This window comes from Psilocybe cubensis, chromosome 3 (genome assembly GCF_017499595.1).
Source record: "Psilocybe cubensis strain MGC-MH-2018 chromosome 3, whole genome shotgun sequence".
Lineage (NCBI taxonomy): Eukaryota > Fungi > Basidiomycota > Agaricomycetes > Agaricales > Agrocybaceae > Psilocybe > Psilocybe cubensis.
Genome location: NC_063001.1, coordinates 1,126,730 through 1,146,989, shown reverse-complemented (window position 1 = coordinate 1,146,989; position 20,260 = coordinate 1,126,730). Strand labels below are relative to the sequence as shown.

Genomic DNA, 20,260 nt, shown 5'->3' with positions numbered 1-20,260 from the left:
TACCGATAACAATGGTCATGGGGTACCCTACCAGACGCCCGTGGGGTGAGAATAGGATAGGCGCCAATCTAACATCTACCATTCATTTACTGATGGACACCCGATAATCATGCGGCCATCTTTTGTCACTGTTTTTGAAGTCTTTATTTACCTGGATTCCCTCTTCTTGAGCCTTCGTTCTGAAGTTAGCACTGGTGTTTTAAGTTACTGTTGTGCGTGCTACTAGCTTCATTTATCTCGTCACACACGCGTAGATAACAGATCGTGTGATCGTGACCACCTTCGGATATGATCTGCCAGACCAACTTGAACCCGGACTTCCACGACATTCCACCTTTAAAAATATCACCGCACTCATCTTTGATATTCACCCCTGCGAATGGATATTGTTTTGAACCTTATAAGAAAACAGTACTGAATCATAAATACTGTAGTGGCAACCTTGAATCCTACGATTAGTCAAGAATGTCCAACGTCGCCCCATCCAACGGCGACGTCCCAGACCAACCCGAATTCGACTTCTGGGAGTTCGTATGCTGTGCCAAATGCCGCATGCCATTCACGCTTGAGAACGGAGCCGCGACGATCCCTTTCTGGCTGACAGAATGCGGGCACGTCGTGTGCAATAACCACCTCAGTCGGTCTCTCTCCTCTTCTTTCACCGCATGCGCGTAGAAGTATGCATATCACCAACATTTCTTGAACATCCTGTGGTTTAGATCGGGATCAAAGCTGTGCACAATGCGGGGCGCAGGATATTCAGTTGGCACCGCTTCAACGACAGGTGCGTCGCTACTTATTTTGTGGCTGGTCCAGTGAACGATTCCGCTCGTTTAGATGGAAGCACCAATGTCTGACTGGTTCCGATCCATTCCTTCGGCGCTGGAGTCCATTGCGTTCACAGCCAAGGTCGAACATCCTGCGGCAGCTCTTATTCCATAGTCTGTGGACTAATGGCAGTTGTACATAGTTTCAGAATGAAGCAATGGCTTCGCAGGTTAGGTATCACAAATCGCGGCACCTACAGCTTCGCCAGATTGTGGAACGGCTCAAGCAAAACATGGCAGAGTTGAAAAGGTCTTCGGGATGGATGATCTTACCTTTCGCACTCATTTCAAATTTTTGTGACAGGTCAAACGACATGCTGCAAAATCAAAACGAGCAACTACGTCGCCAAATGGGATACCACGACCAAGGCAGCTCCAACTCACTCAATGGCAATGGAAAGCGGCCAATGGTGCCCATGCAACAGTGAGGCACAACATCGCCTTCTGATCGTTACTCACATTCTCCAGGTATGATCATGTCAATCAAAGAGCGAGAACAGATTCGAGTCCACGGTCTATCACTACACCACTTGCACCAGATCGACTGACGCTGCCGCCTGGCCAGCAAGTACCAGAACTTTCCTCTCATAGGCAACAGGATATACAACACAGACATTCTGGCTTGCTCGCTAATGTACATGGTAGGCAGGACTATGTTCAGCAGGATAGTGCTTCAGAACGACGCCCCATGTCGAGTCGGTCACTGGAGTGAGCAGAACTAATCCAGCAAGACCGCATATATTCACGTAAAAATGCGTCATAGGAATATCAGGCCTCATAGACCGACTTCAAGTATACCAATAGAGTAAGTTTGAACGGAAGATGTGAAAGGGATCTTGATTGAATCTACCAGTCAATTTGCATACAATCCCCAAGGCAGTAGTACCTTCCACACACCTCAACTCACTCACGTCCAAGCGGCGCCGAAGATATTTCAGCGAACTGATAATAGACAGAATGGCCAACATGGCCCTGATGCGACATCAAATCATCAGCCCCCTTCTTCATCGAGGTTTAAGCCAGCACCTTTTCCAATGAGCATAACTAGGACATCGACAAACCGTCAGCAAACTGTGATGGGGCCCCCTCCAACACCTCAACATGTTCGTAGTGGTGTAGCCCCGCAAGCTAGTACCGCAGGTCAGGTACGAGACCGAATTTTTGGCCAGTCATTTTCAGAATAACCATGCGCAGCCATTGGCCTCTGCTGACCGCCGGCCTACTGGCTCAATTACTTCGAGTATGCCTGGGCAGCAGCAGCCCCCGCTGACGGCAACTCGAAGATTCTTCCCAGAGGGCGTAAACAACCCGTCTGCTTTTTCTGGGCCGGCTCTGACATCGAGTTCCCGAGGGCCTTCTCGGGCATCCGTGAATGGTTCGTTCTCGAATGCAGGACAGAAGATGGCCTTTGGATCTGGTGCAGGACATCGAGGCGGGTTTGGATGATTGGAAGTTTCTGGTTTTGTCTATTTGATAGGGATTGGATATGTAGATTTGTGCTGAGACAGTTGCACAAGACAATAGATCGAAAGGACTTGGCTCCAACTACTATTTATAACATAACGCCAACGCTCGTGACTATTTGCGGTCGTCATCATAGCCTTGCTGCCAGAAAGGACCGCCAAGTCGCACACGTTTTTGGACACTGACACCCATTCTCCTTTTCGTTCCTTTCGTCCCTCTTTGTTCCATTTCTCTTTCCATACCGTACTTTTTCAACAACAAGCAGGACTTGATACACGGTTTCAGAGAAATTCAACATGTCCTATCGCGACCCTTATTCTGGACATTACGCCGCGGGGGCGAGTACCCGTTATGGTTATGAGAGCCATCAACAACCCCATTATGCAGACCCGCAGCAGCAGCAGCAGTACCCCACCTCCCAGTCCTACCGTCGTCCATACTACGACGACGACATGGCGAATGAGCCTGAAGAAGCCAACCCGTACATGTCAAACAGCAACAGCAACGGGAACTTCAACAACAATGCACAGTCATACAACTTGAATGACGAAAGACATATCGGAGAGCAGCCGGACTATAGCTATGGAGAAAATGCTCGTGCGGGGGCGTACGACTATCCACCGGTGCAGAGGGACAGAAGTGTTAGGTCTGTGGGTCGGTCGCGGACGGGGGATTCCTTTGGTCCTGCACGGAAGGAGGCGAGTGGGTTTGACCAGGGCGAGTTTGGACCACCGGCAGTGGTGGCACGCAAGTGAGTAGCTTTACGCTCCTCGTCATATGCGTTCGTTAACGTTTTTTCCTTGTGAAGGAGTCGCACCCCTCGAGCGTTGCGAGAGTATAGGTATGATCATCAGGGGAATCTGTGGACAAAGGTGCGTTTGCACGGTGCTTTCCATGGTGCTCGGATCTGAGACTTGAGACTGACGTATGTTACATAGGGCGGTCGAGGGCGCTGTGCTGGAAGAGTCTGTTGCTGCTCTTTGATGACAGCCGTCTTCTTGATTGTCAGCATTGTACTCACGTTGGCTCTAGTGAGTGATTGGTGCTGGCAGGCGACTGCATTCGCCTTGGGCATGTCTCTAAACTTTTGGTCTAGTATGCCCGCCCGCCGAACATCGAAATTGGAGACGTTCAGGCTGTTCCGGTAAATGGTAGTGTTGTACGTCTAATTCTTCACAACGACGATCATTCATTGGTCTGACGGATCTGCATGCAGCTTCAAATGGGAGGATCTAGTGGGCTTGATTTCCAAGTCAATCTTGGTGTTGCTATTTCGTACGATTCCCTTTCCGATTCATCAGAATGTCATGTTCTGAAACATACTTCCAACAGAGTTAGCAATCCCAATTATTTCAGCGTGGGGCTCAAAAAGATCGACTTGGAGGTTTGCTCGTAATCTTGTCATTTACAGGGACATAATTGATGCTCTATTTATAGTTGACCTACCCAATTAACGACACCCCTGTGGGTGGCGGCGAAACCAAGGACATTAATTTCAAAGCCAACTCACAGACCAATTTCACCTTCCCCTTCCACTTGACCTACAACCCCGTTGAAGACCCAAGTAGCGCTATCCTCTCTGACCTTTTAGGGAAGTGCGGAGCAAACCCTCAAAACGTCGTTATCAATTACAAGATTACGGTGAGTTTACGCCTACCATCTATCCCCTGGAGCGGCTATGGATTACCTTCCCTCGGAATGTGTCTGTTTCTAATTATGTTTTTTCCTTGCGACAACTCTAGTTGGGCATTCGTATTCTTATCATAACTGTTTCGCCAGTCGTCTCCAATCAGTTCAACTTCAGGTGTCCGGTTGACCTCTCGAATCTTAGTGTACGTGCCAAGCCGTTTACCTTGCTTCGATTGACTTGGATGAGCTTACCTACTGCACTTTTTTCATGCTTTTATAGAAAATTGCGGGAGGTCTCGGATTACGAGAAGACACTAACGGCACTTCAATCGTGACATAGTCATAGTCGATGTCGATAACCGTCAACCCATATACACTACGCGGATTGGAATGGATCTTTATTTGCCTGGGACATCATCAATCATCACTTGTACTTCTGACTTTTACGGACAACCTACTACTCACTGCTACGAAACGCAAAATCATGGCCTCACCGATATTCTGGAATTTTACACCCGCTTTTCGCTTTATCATTGCATTGTTTTTTTCCGCGATTTACAGTAATACTTTATAGACTACATAAATCGACGCTGGAATACTATTTATGATATCTGCACCAATTTGGATTGCAAGTTTCCGGAGTTGGTATCTGAGTTACGGACACTCCTATCGTGCTTACTTAACAGCAAGGTTTTAGGAGGACCAGAGTCCGGATGGGTAGGGTTGCGTGATTCAGTCTACCATGTTACCGGCGTATAAATGCCTCTGGCCCACCTGCGAAAACCGACGAAGACCACAGACGAAGGCTTCGAATGGCTGATAAGGCTCGGAGTGGAGACAGGCGGTATGGAATAAACGTCCAGCCACATCCTGACATCGTGGAACCCATCGAGTACTGGACACATATCTGGCCTTCTGAAACTTTGGCAGACTGACTGGCATCCTACTTTTTTTTTATTATGCTTTGGCAAGCCAAATGCAGAATGCAACCACCGATTTGGGAAGAAGGTGTATGTATATGTTCTGTCGGGGCCTGTTCCTGTCATTGTTCACTGATTGTGCTCTTTTTTAACAAGACATGATTATCTGGCTCCAGCTGCGGCAGCGCTGACCTTTTGTCAGGGTCTTAGGCTCCAATTAATGAAGTCAGGAAGCACAATCCGAAGAAGCTCCAGCCACGGTTCGCCACGGGTACCCCCTTTGACGCCTCGTGTTGAGAGGCTGTTACATAAAGGCACTCCATTGCCTTCACCCCCCCTCCGATGCTAGATTCGATATCGAGTAACGTCAGCCTTCTCTTGCTGTCCACGGGTGAGGGGGCGAGAAATGAACTGACTGCGACCTTCTTTTTTTTTCTCATTTAGATTTTCAATTCATATATACTTCACCGGGCCTAGCGTCATCCTTGGTCCCCCATACGGCTATTATTGCGACTTTCCTTGGGAATCGATTCGGACGAGCGAGGTGGGATATAACGAGAACAATGGGCATCACTAGAGATACCATGAAAGGATCCGGGACGATGCGGACGACCACTGCGATACCCGCTGAGGCACATGCGCATACCCACACTACGGAACTTGAACAAGAGAGATGGCCCAAGATGTGTGGTCGGGTCCAGCGGCGGGGGCAGTCACCTCTCTCTGTATGTACTATATCGCGGTTACGCTGGCTTTCTGAATTATTAGATATGGCGAGCACCTGCTTTTCGTTTCCTCGGTCCATGGCGAGCAATACGAGATGCAAATGCTCTTCAGAACGGCGGCGAGCTGCTTACTCTGGACGAAAACGAAATCATTGTAACGACATCCTCGATTCCTTAAAGCCGCTACGACGTTCAAGCCGACCTACCCAGAGACTGCTCAGTATTCTACTCTTTATGATTAGTTCTGTCCTTCCAGGTGCTCATGCAAACCAGAATGTGACTGTGGACGATCAGGATCCGTCGATCTCGTATTCTCCTCAAGGAGCTTGGGGACTCTCTGCGAACAGCTCGCTGGACATTGGCGGTGCTCACATGCTGACGCAGAATCCAAACGGAACTGCAGTGTTCAGGTTTACCGGTATGTTCATGAAATGAATGAATCCGTACAGGTCCGATTGTTTAGCTGATACATCATGTTCTGTGTTTTTATTACTTTTTATTTAAAAACTCATTCCAGGTATCGCTGTGTATTACCTTTCCCCACTGTGGCCGTACACAGTAAACACCGCCGTCTCTCTCGACTCAGGAAACGCGACGCTTGTCGATCTAGTGGACCACTCTCGCCCAACGAGCCCCGATCAAGGTCCGGAGACGGTGCAATCGCGCGTTGTATGGAGCGCGACGGGGCTGAAGAACGGTCCGCATGAGCTAACAATGTTCGTTGGCGCCGGACAACCATTCGCTGTGGTCGATGCTCTGATGTACGTATTCGAGAACAAGGCTGCTTGCTTTATGAGTTTTTTTCTAGAACTTAATTCATTCCTGGCGTAGCTATACCAACACAGATCCAGCGACGCCTTCATCCGCGTCGGGACTGCCCTCAACTACAGATCGCGTTATCGCCTCATCGACTTCTTCCCCTAACTCTGGCTCGTCCAAGTCGAAAAATGTAGTTCCCGTCGTGTTGGGTACTATATTTGGTATTCTGGGCCTCTTGCTCCTCCTGTTAGCAGTGTGGTTCTATTTCAGGAATAAAAGAAAGAAACGGCCCATTTCGGAATGGACCGTCGATGGGACAGCATATAGTGGTGCAGGGGGAGACAGTGGTCCTAACGGGCGTTACGTCTACCCGACTCCTTCACACCCACAAGGAAAAGCAGGGTATGATTTAAGCCATTCAGGGGGATACTACAGAAATGGATATGGATATGAAAACGGAAACGGAAATGGAAACGGACATGGACATGGATATCCAATGGAACAGACACAACAGGGGACATTCCAGAACACGCGGTACGCGCACGTAGGCATGCCCGCACCATCGATCCCTGCTCACGATATCGGCATGACCATGTCTCCGGGAAGATACAAGCCTGGAGACGCCCTTTCGACGATCACTGAGAAGTCGACGCCGAGCAGGATGGGGGACGGCGGCGCGCGCACCCCGGTTGGCGTGGGTGCATATTCACCCGCGTCGGTGATGACTAGCGGGTCGGCACTACCTGGACCACCAACTGATATGGGCGAGTACTATGCGGCGTCGCCATCGATGGGATCCACTGCTGTTATGAGCTTGGGTGAATATGGTGCCGATCCTGCTGGTCAGGGGGCTTGGGATGGGGATGCTGCAAATTATCGAAGAGGCGAGCAGAGGCCGGCCCCACGACATTACAAGAAGCCTGTTGGAAACTATCTATGATAGACGATTTGATCTACTTTTTTGCATTGCCTGTATATAAATGTCCTTGTATCACAATTGGCTTATTGGGGAAAAACAACGCGTTCTAAATTGGCGCGTCTGGATGCCCCTATTTCGCGCTTGTCACATGTCATGTGCCTATGGTTGAACAGAACACCGTGCCTTTTGGTTCTCTTTCTATTTCAACCATGGCCTACGCTTTCACTCTTCATACTTGAGTTGAATCTAACCCACTCCCCACAGTTTAATATTCAGCTCCCAAATACATCTTGGATATCTTCCTCGTTCAAGTTTGGATGTGCTTGGCATTTCATCGGGCACGGAACGAGCTTTAAAGTTACACGAATAAGTCGTCGTGTTGGGCTCAATGTTTGAGGTAGACGCACGCGGGAGCAAGAGGAGACTTCTATGGGATGATGAGGATGACAAACGACAAGTTAAAGCCCCTCGACTCGAGATCTTGCCGTGGGGCAATGACTTGCAAATTTATACGACGATGGTGCAACAGTCTGAAGGCGCGGGGCAAAGATGGGGTCTGGAAAAGTTATTAGAGCTCCCACAAGAGTTGTGCTTGGAGGTGCGCTTCCTTTCTGATGAATGCATCTATCTGGTTCATGTTTCGACTCTTCCTTCCGGCAGATTTTTGGACTGCTCGAACCACTTGACTTGATACATCTGTCGCGAGCAAACAAAAAATTACGTTCGTTCTTTATGAGTCGGTCCAACCAGTCACTTTGGAGGAACGTTCTTTCGAATATATATCTGCTCCCCGAATGTCCGAGCGATTTGACCGAGCCTGCATACGCTTCCCTGATTTTTGTAAAGAAATGTCACGTAAGCACTTCTTGTTCTCCTTCTAATTCATTAGCTTTTTCTCAGTATCCTGCTCCAGTTCTGTCCAAGGGACCAAGGAATTATACATATTGTATGGGGATCAAGAATCAGGGCATGCACCAAATGCATTGAAAACAGGTTAGCTACTGTTTATCGAAACTAAAACCCAAGTAACCTTTAAAATAAGATGGCGTACGCAGAAAATTGCGCCCCTGCCAGGAATGTCAGAAGTATACAAGTACATTCCTTACGTTGACTTCAGGAGTGCAGGTATGTAATTTCTTGGATAGCATACTACACAACTGAATATCTCTTTTTTTTGAAATTTGACAGGGGAAGATTGGAGGTATTACGATTTCGATACAGAGTGTAGATGGCGCGAAGAATTCCGAAATTCGAAAGATCCATATAGCTGGGCGGCAAATAAAGTCGCAGAACAATCGATTATAGACGAAGTAAGTGCGGTATTTCTCTTGTTTTGTATGATGCTGATAGTAAATTAACTTCATCAGCATTCCCAAGAATGCATGGAATGGGAACAAATACGTCCACTACTTCAGAGATATCGGCGTGTGAAATATGGTGATACGATACATGATCGTAAGAGAACGTATGTCAAATCCTCCCGAGTCTATTTTCTTTTATTTAACGCCCCATTGACTGTACACAAGTATATATGATCGCGTCCTGGCGGCTGGATGGAAAAATGAATTAAATTTTATGGTCAGGGAAAATATTATGCACATGCTTATGGATGATATCAAGGTAGAGAGTGCATGTAAAAGTGCTCTTACTGAGGAAGGTGAGTCCTGAGATCTCCGTTATAATTGATCAGACTGGATACAGTGACCCATAGAACTCATCAACTTGGACCCTCACCTAGACAGAATAATGGCAAAGGTCTTCGAACTTAATCTTGAACAGAAGCGATATCATCTCCTCGACGAATACATTCAGACCATTGAAGACATTCTCACATCCTATTCTATCTTCCTGCCCGCTAATTCACTGGTTATTGGCATGGCTGATGTTATACTTCACCCAATTACTCAAAGTTATCTTGCCAATCCCAACCCGAAGTCTGAAGCATATTTGAGCAAGATGATGCCCGTCATTGCTGCTGACATAAAGGTGTCGTTGAATAACCAAGTATACGATCTTATTCGCGCCAACACCCCTCCGGGTTATGCCTTTAACCGTGACATAGCACTCAACTTGGCAACAACAATCTTCTATTGTTCTTTATGTGGAGGCGATGGTTTCTCGATTTCCCCTGCAGATCCTATCAGATACCCAAGAATTATCAACCATAATTGTGCATTCTATCATCTTCCAGATTTTTCGTGCGACGGCGCAGGTGATTCCAAGGAAATAGATATCGATATCTGTGGCCAGATTACGGGTTGTACTTCGTGGAATCGCTTCAAGGTCCTTAAGATGAATAAAGAGGATTTCAAGGCGCTAGCAGAAATCGTTATCATGTGTGGACTCGACCCGCAAACAGCTACTGGTGACGATATGGATGCGTTAGACCCTATCTTTGAATGTGTTTCATGCAACAGTCCAGAACTAGGCCGTACAACGATGAGATGGTCTTTGGTGGTATGTAACTTCATTTTTTGTGTTCGGCAGCTGTTTACTGTTACTATTCAGCCTCGACACAGGAAACAATGGAATCACTGCAATTCAAAAACACCTCCAGATATCGTACTTCTTGAAGAGGAAGAGGCTGAGGCTGTACGGATCCGCATGGATGAAGAAGAATCTCGGAGAATGGCGCATAATATGTACAGAGATTTGATTTGTGCGCGCTGCAAAACCCGTGGCTCGTCCGGACATCTTCGTTACCACTGTAAGACGACGTAAGTGAATTTCTGATAATACCTCTCAGCTCTTTCGTTGAACAAGTTTCAAAGTCATGGGATCCTTAATCCGACAAATGAGGATATAATGCCCTATGTGGATGGAAGATGTAACCAAAGCATTTTTCGCTTGTGGCCACCTCGAGAATTGATTGATTAATCAACAGACCATCTCGGTGCAGTATCCATTAAGTTTCCGAACGTTATGGATATTAACCAATGTTTAGAATAATAGTTACTTCATTTTTTATTTCACCTTTGGCTGGATAAATATCATTTAACTTTATCAATTCTTTGCAGGACAACACGCGCCTGCAGTATCATAAGGATAATATTGTCTCGATGCTTCGTCCGCAATAATTCCCTTTGGATTTGCGATATTCTGTACACAGTCCTGATTGTTTGCGGCTTTTTTAGGCTTGGCACAAGCCAGTTCAAACTTGTCGACCTTGCTTCATTTGTAAGATTCTGACTGGCTCAGGACTTCCGACTTCGAATGTTACATACATGTGTAACTATTTTTAACCTTGCTGTGCGCCGCCTTAAACCTCACCATCCCCGTCAAGACCGGCATCGGCGCCTCCGCATCAGATTCTGGATTACTGTCAAAACAAACTTGAAACCATGGAAAGGAACTCCAAATGACCATGCTACTGTCAGTTTCTGCGGTTGGGTCTCAACACAACTGGAGATGAATTATCGAGCGTCCTGTACAATGAATTCTCAGAGACTGAATCCAACTGCATCCGTACAAGGGAAAATAGGAAGTAAAGATTGTGAATGGACATTTGACTCTATACCTTTTCACACCACAACTCTATCCAAAATAACCACGGAGTTATCGCCCCAGGCTAGCGGTCAAACTTTAGGTATGGTGGATTTTCTTCTGCTTCAGTTGCTTAGGAAGGATCATCACATCTAGATCTTATTGTAAAAGTCTATGCGATTTTCCCAACCGTCATTGGACTTAACGATGTTTTGGTCAGCGATATTAATTAGAGGTGGCCTTTTCGGCGGCTGGTCTCCGTCTAGAAAACAAAATTGATTGCGGAACCACCAGATATAGGTTACAAGTACGTATACCTGGCCGGGTCACCCTCCGTTTCCTTCGCCTTAACCAAACACTTATGAACCTTATGCTTTACATTTCAGTTTCAGCCTTCTCTTCCTTCCCCAACGCGTTTGTTCTTTGTCTTTAGCTGGTCTCCTCTTGGTCGATCCGCTCGACAATACCACTATGCTTACTCCAGTCATTCTTTTTCCTGTCCTTGTCTTTCCTCTCTGTACAGTTGCCAATGCAATTCAAGTCAATGTCCCTTCGTCCCCGTCGTCAACACATGCAGTGAAGCCCAATTTTCTAGGAATTAGCTTTGAACTTAGTTTTCTGAACCAATATTGTGAGTTATTTGAAATATCGTTATGAAAGAGGACCGTTTGATGTTTACAGCCATTTAGTTGGAGACGATACCACCACCATTCCTTCAACAATTGAAAACTATCTTACCGCTCTGCGTTCTAGGACGGGGAATCAGGCTTTGCGTCTCCGGGTTGGGGGGAACTCTATGGATGACTCAGTCTATGTGCCAACGCAAACCACACCCATGATTCAGCCAATTCCAGGAGCTCATGCTGATGATCAACCTGTCAACTTTGGTCCAGTTCTTTGGGACGTCCTTAACAAAGTCGCTTCCAATGTTGGAGGAGCAGATTATCTCATTGGTTGTTCCTTTTCGCTTGCTGTTCTGATTCAGACTTGTCCCACTAACTCGGAAATGAACTCTAGGATTATCTCTGCGCGATCCCAACAATGCCAATGTTCCAATTTTAGCTGGTATGCAATGTGGATTTGACAGTTTTGAGATACCCGGCTGACCCTACTCTATGCAGGTGCCGCTGTTGATGGATTAGGTGCCAACCTGGACGGCCTTTTGTTGGGCAATGTATGCTTTTGGTTTGCTCAGTTGATCCCACCTTATGACAGCGACACCTGACACGGGTTTAAAGGAACCTGACATATATGCGGCTCATGGTTATAGACCGAACGTCAAAAACTATACAACCGCACTATATATAAATGTGAGAAATGCCTCACGCTCATTATCGAGTATAAGCGCCTAATTGATTCAAATCCCACTCACCACAGGAATTCAAAACAGCCGCCGATCGCCTCACCAATACATCCGCTGGCGACATTTACGACAAGCATGAAATAGTGGGACCCACGATATGTTGTGCATGGGTTGGTCTTCAGATGTTTTAGTCGTTGCTAAAAATAACCTTACCTTCGCTTCTAGAATCTGGATGCACTTCTTGATGATGGATTTTCATCGTCTTTTGGCAGCAATCTTAAATATATCTCGTTCGTGACGCTGTGCCCAGCTGTTACGGATAGACCATAAACAAGCTAACTCTTTTGACTCCAGGCTTCAACACTATCCTCAGAATAATTGTAACCCTGGAGTTTTCAACTTCCAGTTACCCTACTACGTTCAACATGCAAATGGTCAGATTACAATGTCACTGCACGCCAACTTTTCTATTAATCTCAAAAATTCTACATATTATATCTAGTTGTGACTCTCGGAGCCTGGCAATCTTCTGGAATTAGCAAAATTGTATCCAATCCCAATGGCCAACCCGTCATTTTGTCAGAATTCAACTCAGCTGCATGTGGTGGAATTGCAGGCATCTCGGATACTTTTGCAGTGGGGTCTTTGTGGACTATTGATTATTCACTTCAATTAGCATCGGTTGGATACTCTGCCGCTTACATTCACACCCGTGAAAGAGGTGTTACATACAACCTCTTCACCCCACCCGAAGGACCAAATGGTGGACCAGGTGCCTGGACAACCAATCCCCCCTACTATGGTCTTCTTGTCACTGCTGAGGCACTTCGTTCTGAGAATGGAAGCATTGTAGTCGACCTCGATATCAGTGGGTCCAAATCCAAAACCGATGTAGCAGTAAGCGGGTATGCTGTTTACGATGCTGTCAGCAAGACCGTTCAGCAGTTGGTTTTCTTCAATTACGCCAATGTATCCTCCTCGGATGGGTCCTCTCAGTCTTTTTCCGTCCCCTCGGGAACATTTGCGAAGGGTCAGGGTGGTGTCCAAGTCAAATATCTCGTGGGAGATAGTATGGCAGAAAAGGTGAACATTGGGTGGGGTGGTCAGACCCTAGCAACTGCGGGAGATGGGAACTTGGTTTCTAGCAATGCGACATGGGCAGTACCTAACGCCAATATCGACTGCTCAAACGGATGTACGATTAATGTCCCTGCCCCGGGAATGGCGGTTGTCTTTGCTGGCGTGCCTGCGAAGGACAATAACGCGAACAGCAACCCCAGTAGTGGAGATACCGGCGGAAATTCGTCGGGATCCATCAGGCCCAAAGCTACTGGTAGCCAAATTCGTGTATCATTTAGTTCTTCCAACGCTCTGTTGGTAATTTCGTTTATTGTTCTCGCTGTGGCAGCGAGTCCTTTCGATCACTTATTTTTATTTACTTTCTGAACATTTGATCTTGACACATACCTGTAGTGTATTAATTGTATGCTTTGTATGTGTGCGCACGTTTGGCGCTGGTAGTATTCTATGTAGCAGGGTGCTGTTAGTACTATCAACTCAGATATCAATTTCATGAGAAGCATGTCATTAGTCTTGTATTTTCCGTGAACCTAAGTAGATTGAAGTACCTTTGCAGAGACTGATTTCAAACATAGATTCGGCAGCGCACCGTCATTTGTATACGACACAATACCGCGCGAACGGGTACCGGCTTGCCGATCACGTCCTAGATATCGGATGGGGCCTAGTCTGGCCTAGTATCATCGAACTCGCGCCCTTTTATACGTGCATGGTATAGAGCCATCTATCCGCGCACTGGAAAGTGGTTAGTTAGATGGTAGAGTGTGGATGAGACATGGCTCGAGGAGAATTGAACGACGGACGACATAGCTGCGTTGTAGACGCCCACCAGTGGCAGAAAAGAGGCCGACTGTGACACTGTGACAGACTGACAACGCTGCAGTACGTGTATGTACGTGTTTGTCCGCTGTCGAAAAAAATGAGATTGCCCCTCAGAGTGCCTTTCCTCAATATTATCGTATCTAAAATGGTTCAACAAACCAATTCCACAGAAACCGAATACTACGCCGACATCTATAAATCAGAACTGAAAAGGATCGCTTTTGGCAAGTCAACTTGAACTGATCGAGCTCAATTGCGTTCCTTTCACGCACATTCGCACACTCCTCAACGCCTATTCCGAAGAGATGCCAACCCTTGCAACCGTTTGCAGCCAGTGGAGGTACCTTCAATGAACAACACGCTGCGTATGGACATCGCTGTTTTCTCGCGAAGAAGTCCCCCAGCATAATTTCGGCTGGTTGACTTTATGGTGAACTCTGAATGTTTACCTCTTGATGTTCATCTCCATACGACCAACTGGGGAATCCAGGTGCGGCTGCGAGCCCATCCCATGATTGATGCAGTGCTTCACTATGGCGCCCGCTGCTCTGCTAAAATTGTAAGTGCAATATCTCCTACTGTCCTATGAGTTTAGTTTGCCTAATTGCAGGTACGTACTATTTGCTATGAAGCTTTTTCGATGATGCCTCATCTCTACCAAATTTTCAAAGATTCTTCTCGACACAAGTTCGACCTTTCCTTGGATTTGCTTCCGAGATCATCTCCTCTCAATGAGGTTGGTGAAGGCTGTGAACCTAAGAACGCCATTTAACACTATCACAACTGAATTCTGGGTCTTCAATCCATCAGACCGAACTTACGAGCATGAATCGAGGATCTCTTATTCTACCCAATGCCTTGAACGATAACTCTTCGAAGGTGACAATGACGAGACATAATAAACATCCTCGTTCCACGACGAATATCTTGCAATGTGTACTGCGTAAAACTTGTGTTTAACGCCAAGCGATAGCGAAGACTGCCGCACCCTTCAATCGTTTGCTTGAAAGCATGCATGCTATGCTATGCTATGTAAATGAAAGACGTGCCCTACTTTCATGAATATCGACAGTGCTGAAATTGTCGGTGTGACAGGCATCCCCTCGTTTTTTGAACATTGTGCCATTGAGAGACTTCCCAGGAACCCGGTGAATGAAGGTTTGTTATTTCTCCGACTAATCAAAAAATACTTTTCATGCTTCAACAATCAACATCGGGATCAACTTTCTGTTTATCATAATCAGATTCTTGAGCTGAACAGACTCGTATATGTCATAATAACTCACTGTCTTATTTCGAAAGGCCAGTGTGTCGGAGATATAGAGCATGGAAAGTGCATGGGCCCACCGAATGTAATGACCGGCAACGCAACTTGAACGTTCTATTATTATAGTCTCTCAACACCCAACATAGCACGCATGCGATTGGCGGGGATTATTAGAAAGTGGGAAGATGACGACCGAGGTTGCAGGCAGTCGAAGGTTTTACTTCCCAAGGGACAAGCCAAACACTAACAACAAAGCCCTCTGTGCGCGCGGCAATCCCAAGCCCAAGCCTTACTAGAAGCACCGCCATTTGACGTCTTTACTCTCTCCATCACTATCAGCCATCTCACAAGCTCACAGCGAGGGCTCCATGAGCAGGGCTTGATAAGGACGTAACGTTCGAGCCGCAAACGGATACCGCGAGGTCCAGAATGAGTCTGGGAATGCGAATCCGCCATGATGTTCGAACAGTCACCACAATGGCCCCACTTCAACTAACGTTGAAGCTGGTGCTTTTCCTGTTGATCTCTTGCTCGGTCTTGGTCGGGGCCTCGCATAATGTCACGGTGGACGACGACGACACTTCACAGATCATCTACGACCCGCCGGATAGTTGGAGGGAAACCCCATTCGACCCTTTGAATGCGGGAGGGAGGCATAGAGTTACTAGCGACCCAGATGCTACAGCTACATTCACGTTTACTGGTACGCTTTCTTGTTCGAGTTGATATCTGTGTTGAGTTGTAGACTCATGTGCTCTTGCAATACCAGGAACTGCTATTTATTTTTATGCTCCACTATGGCCATTTGAGGTGACGACGGCCGTATCGCTCGATGGAAACCCCCCTGTGACTATCAATCTCATGGACCCGGCCACTATCAGTCCTGAAGAAGACGCGCCGGAAACAGTCCAGTCACAGGTGGTGTGGAGTGTGGATGGATTGGACAATGTTGAACATACCCTTGTTGTGTCAGTGGCTCTAGGAGACGATCACGCCGTCGTAGATACCCTTGTGTGCGTTGCGTTTGTTATGTTTCATTGATCTTTCTTTGTGACCACAAATATTTCAAGCTATACCGTCCTTGACGATGACGATCCGACGCCCACGACCACTACCGATGATAGCTCAGCGTCTTCGACGGCTTTGACTTCTTTGTCATCGTCATCAACTTCCTCTTCTTCGTTTTCCCTACTTCCTCCACCCACCCCTTCAACATCACCAGTTTTGTCAGATGCATCCTCTGCGACCGCACACAAGGGCCTTTCTATTGCGCTTGGCATCGTTTGCACTGTCTTCGCCCTGCTCGTATTCTACGGTATATACTGGTATTGGCGACGTCGGCAGCGGATCCGTCGTGAACGGGAAGAGGAAGAGGAATACGCGCGAAACCACCCTTCCTCTTCTGAGCCAGAGGTCCCCTCTGTAGGATATGAGTACAGAAGGCAACCAACAGCCTGGCAGAGAAATTCACGCGGAAGGCTAGTTGCTGCCAGTACAGGAATTACGACTACCGACTCCCCCTTCGACAGCGAGCTCAGTGGTACCGGTTCTGTGCGCGGTGCAAGCACTAGGGCAGGCAGAAGACCGCGCCCGCCAGCCCCAAGAAGGCATGGACCTTCACCGTTATCTATATCGTCGTCGGCGTCCGAGTCGTCGTCTTCGGTTACGGGATCGTCAAGCGGCAAGAAGAATCCATTAACGACTATACCGGAGATGAGGATGCGCGAGGATGTGGATATAGATGCCTCACCATCGGTTGTTAAGTCACAAAAAGCATTGGATGCCCGAAATTCGCGAGAGGGACTTGCAACTGACATTGGTTCGACCCAGTGGACAACATTCGATGACCAATCTTCATAAGGGGAATCATGATGTCAACCATTCATAGTGGCCGGCTTCACTCTCTTATCACGTCTGCCTCTTCCTTACGATCGCGGTACAGCATTTCCCCTGCATGACATACATTCCTTGAAATGCCACACCTCTATAATTCGCTGTCACCGACATCATTTGCCGGATCCGCAGGTTGATCCAATTGCTAATTGGCAAGCACCTTACAAATTTGTTGTTCATTTGATGATGTCACTCTCAATTATTCCCCTTCACAGCCTATAGTCCCTTTCTCGGTTATCACTAGTCTATCAATCGGATTGTTCAGATCTTCCTTTTGTGTCTTCAGTTTACAAGTCCACTTTTACATTTGCCACCGCAATACTTTTTCTTTCCCACTTTTTTCTTCGCTGTTTTCCTATAACTGTATATTTTAACACCATGTACGAGGACCGGACTTTTCATGATTATGAGTTTGTAGAGTAGATAGATAGTTTTTGGTTTGAATTTTATGTAGTCTCGCAAAAGATGTGACTACAAATTCAAATATCTGTTAAGTTGGGGTCTCTACCTTTATATTTACAATTGAATTGTTCATATATTAACGAGAAAGTTTCAATATTACTTGACAGAAAGGAGCCATACTCTGCTCCAAACCATTGTTTTACGAATACGGTACAAATTTCTCGCCCTTATCGTGGCTGACACAAACGGGGCATGGCAGATAGCCCCCTGTGTCAGACAGTATTGCCAGATTTTGCGGAAAATACATGTTTTATCTGCGTCTGACAGCCCTCAAACGAACACATGCAAAATGTGTCTAGGGGCGGCCTGAGTATCAGAGGTATCAGTCAAGTATCAGTCAATCAACATGTTATCCCGCCGTGTCGCGTCGCGTCGAAGCTGCAAGATTCTACAAAAATACACATACGGCTCCGAGTCACAAAATTTGTAATCTGGAAAGGAATAGAAAGGACAAAAACCCCCAAAGCAAGCTAAACCTCATGAAAATTTACCAGGGCTCTAATCAACTGGGTGACTCGGAGTTGATATTAACGTGCTGAGTTCAATGTTCACGAAGGATTTTCTTAAATAAGAAAGTCTATTTCCGTTTGCAGTTATGTAGAGCTGCCTTAAGTTTGGACTCGAACGCAATCTACGTGAGTCCAATTGCAGGCTTTGAAGTATCAGTGATATCTTTTCTACATATTAAAAGATTGCAATTACACCTAAGTCCAGATCTTTATGAGTTTAATCATTGACGAGACTCGTCGGGACAGTGTGGAGTTTTAGCTCTGAACCATGATCCCATCATGCAAAAATGGTATGGTCAGACTAGAAATCTACAGATTTTCGATCCGAGCCTTTGATTATGTGTACAGCCTTTTGTGTACGAGGATATGTGCACGAATGGGCCACGTAGGATTGAATGGCCATATCGTAGCAATTCGTTGATGATTAGAGGCATTCTTTACTGTCAGGGCGTACATTTCTACAAATCAAATCTAAGTAGATTTCTGGGTTGTTAAGCGGGATACCTCTACGACGATTCTTCTATCGGACATTGATCAAGTAGACATAAAATGTGAGACCAAGCAGCGGAGGCCAATATTTTGAATGGAGAGATGAATTAAGTCCGCTTGTTAGGCGTCGGGCGATTTATTGACACTCTGAGCACTCCCAGTACAATTCTTCATGAGGTTTTCTAACAAATATTGCCGCATGTAGAGGGCAGAACCCTTTCCCTCTGATATCCAGTCACCGAGGGTGTGCATGGATCCATATGACTTGCCTATCTTGCTGATAAATGCCGCGGTTCTTAGAAAGTAACAACATTTCATGTCAATGAAAGTATGTTCTTGTGCTCCGAGATCACAACGAAAACTGCTTCACATGGTAGGGAGTAGGAACCTAAAGAGAAAGCGAAGTTCAAAGTGACGATCTCTGCCTTTAGCGTTTTGCTGACCATGAGGAACCCCACATACGGGCAAGGGTTTTCCACAGGATTCGTGCTTTACTCTGTAAGGTATTGCATTCCTCGACGGCAAGCACTCGGTAGACATAGACAGAATTAAGCGCGCAAATTCATACGGATGAGGGTTTCTTTAGCCACTTAAGAAACGCCCAGATTGCTTCTTTTTCTTCGAACGTCTCTGAGGTGGTGTAGGCCAAGTAGATAAATGCTGGTCTGATTTCTGGGATAAAACACAGATATACATATCCCTTGCACGATGTGTGACCTAAAGAATATATGAGGAGCATAGCTTGCCAGGGAGGCACATATATCCGTCGACAGTCATAGTTCCAAGTGAAATAGAAACATTGAATCCCAGTCGGCACGGCCAAAAGAGCATGTATCACCAGCTAAGCGATGTTTGGAAGCTGCATAGATCAGATGGTCCTTCCAGTAGTGTTGGATGTATAAAAATACGTATCGCGAGCAAACAATTTCTATGGATATGTCAATGGCACTATAAAGTTTACGTCGAGATGGGGTTAATGATTACATTACTTTCGAGATCGAGAAGGAGGGTATAGGTTCTAATAAAATTTCGTCCACGGTTATAATTCAGACCTTGAATCCAAGGCTTCGCATGCAGGCAATGTGGGCCGCGAGCTCGTCCTTGCACTTTCCCTCCGCTTCCGATGGGTCATACCGGAGGAAACAATCGTCACGTTTGGATTTGGTTTCTGGACAGGCGCAGCATCTGATGTATGCGGTTAGTTGGCATTCGCGTGGCATGGCACATCATACGTACGGCTTCAAGCCTTTGGGGTTCAGAGGATTCATCTTAGGGTCGGATGGGTTATAAGGTTTGTCATCCGCAGCGGGGGTTGGCGACCACCATGACGAAATCTTCAGAAATTAGTTAACATACAACATTTTCAATGGAGAGAACAACAAAAAAGATACCTTGCCAAACATGACTCCAAGTGGACACCTGTCTGTATGTTCAATGAAAGTGGTGAGGAGGCAACTTACAAATTGGCTTCGGAACGGAATTATGCCTTTCACGTGACATAATATTTACGCGACTCCCAGCGTGAGAAATCAAATACTGCGGCAGACTGCGGCGCCCCGCCCGCACCTATTGGTCAATTCTTGGCTTCTTGACACCCATGCAGGGGCAATCAGGGCAATTATTATTATAGTCGAAACCTCTTCTCAAACCACATCCTAGTCTTCCCCAGGTCCCACTTATACCCCTACCTCCTGAGAAACGGAGTGGGC

The 20,260-nt window shown here is 46.5% G+C and overlaps 7 protein-coding genes across 7 annotated transcripts; 6 read left to right on the top strand and 1 right to left on the bottom strand.

The window, feature by feature from the left end:
• Positions 1–465: 465 nt before the first annotated feature.
• JR316_0003145 (uncharacterized protein) lies at positions 466–2,273 on the top strand (the record flags this gene model as incomplete). The annotated part of the gene is made up of 9 exons (XM_047888926.1): positions 466–637; positions 720–784; positions 838–909; positions 971–1,077; positions 1,132–1,251; positions 1,296–1,535; positions 1,591–1,632; positions 1,681–1,972; positions 2,022–2,273. The coding sequence occupies 9 exons, from the start codon at positions 466–468 to the stop codon at positions 2,271–2,273; spliced, it is 1,362 nt and encodes a 453-aa protein (XP_047751300.1).
• Positions 2,274–2,587: 314 nt separating this feature from the next.
• JR316_0003144 (uncharacterized protein) lies at positions 2,588–4,260 on the top strand (the record flags this gene model as incomplete). Its single annotated transcript, XM_047888925.1, has 9 exons — positions 2,588–3,042; positions 3,100–3,163; positions 3,230–3,322; positions 3,388–3,450; positions 3,508–3,566; positions 3,624–3,675; positions 3,729–3,932; positions 4,034–4,123; positions 4,201–4,260. 9 exons carry the CDS (start codon positions 2,588–2,590, stop codon positions 4,258–4,260), a joined length of 1,140 nt encoding a protein of 379 aa, XP_047751299.1.
• Positions 4,261–5,403: 1,143 nt separating this feature from the next.
• Positions 5,404–7,264, top strand: JR316_0003143 (uncharacterized protein; the record flags this gene model as incomplete). Its single annotated transcript, XM_047888924.1, has 5 exons — positions 5,404–5,565; positions 5,609–5,719; positions 5,776–5,983; positions 6,083–6,326; positions 6,397–7,264. 5 exons carry the CDS (start codon positions 5,404–5,406, stop codon positions 7,262–7,264), a joined length of 1,593 nt encoding a protein of 530 aa, XP_047751298.1.
• A 1,055-nt stretch (positions 7,265–8,319) lies between these two features.
• On the top strand, positions 8,320–10,029 carry JR316_0003142 (uncharacterized protein; the record flags this gene model as incomplete). Its single annotated transcript, XM_047888923.1, has 7 exons — positions 8,320–8,368; positions 8,432–8,553; positions 8,611–8,708; positions 8,770–8,900; positions 8,955–9,700; positions 9,752–9,960; positions 9,990–10,029. 7 exons carry the CDS (start codon positions 8,320–8,322, stop codon positions 10,027–10,029), a joined length of 1,395 nt encoding a protein of 464 aa, XP_047751297.1.
• Positions 10,030–11,561: 1,532 nt separating this feature from the next.
• On the top strand, positions 11,562–13,475 carry JR316_0003141 (uncharacterized protein; the record flags this gene model as incomplete). The annotated part of the gene is made up of 8 exons (XM_047888922.1): positions 11,562–11,679; positions 11,744–11,791; positions 11,848–11,900; positions 11,965–12,036; positions 12,104–12,199; positions 12,255–12,319; positions 12,384–12,463; positions 12,532–13,475. 8 exons carry the CDS (start codon positions 11,562–11,564, stop codon positions 13,473–13,475), a joined length of 1,476 nt encoding a protein of 491 aa, XP_047751296.1.
• A 2,200-nt stretch (positions 13,476–15,675) lies between these two features.
• Positions 15,676–17,058, top strand: JR316_0003140 (uncharacterized protein; the record flags this gene model as incomplete). Its single annotated transcript, XM_047888921.1, has 3 exons — positions 15,676–15,901; positions 15,968–16,211; positions 16,269–17,058. The coding sequence occupies 3 exons, from the start codon at positions 15,676–15,678 to the stop codon at positions 17,056–17,058; spliced, it is 1,260 nt and encodes a 419-aa protein (XP_047751295.1).
• A 2,539-nt stretch (positions 17,059–19,597) lies between these two features.
• JR316_0003139 (Cytochrome c oxidase copper chaperone) lies at positions 19,598–19,954 on the bottom strand (the record flags this gene model as incomplete). Its single annotated transcript, XM_047888920.1, has 3 exons — positions 19,598–19,736; positions 19,788–19,885; positions 19,943–19,954. 3 exons carry the CDS (start codon positions 19,952–19,954, stop codon positions 19,598–19,600), a joined length of 249 nt encoding a protein of 82 aa, XP_047751294.1.
• Positions 19,955–20,260: the final 306 nt, after the last annotated feature.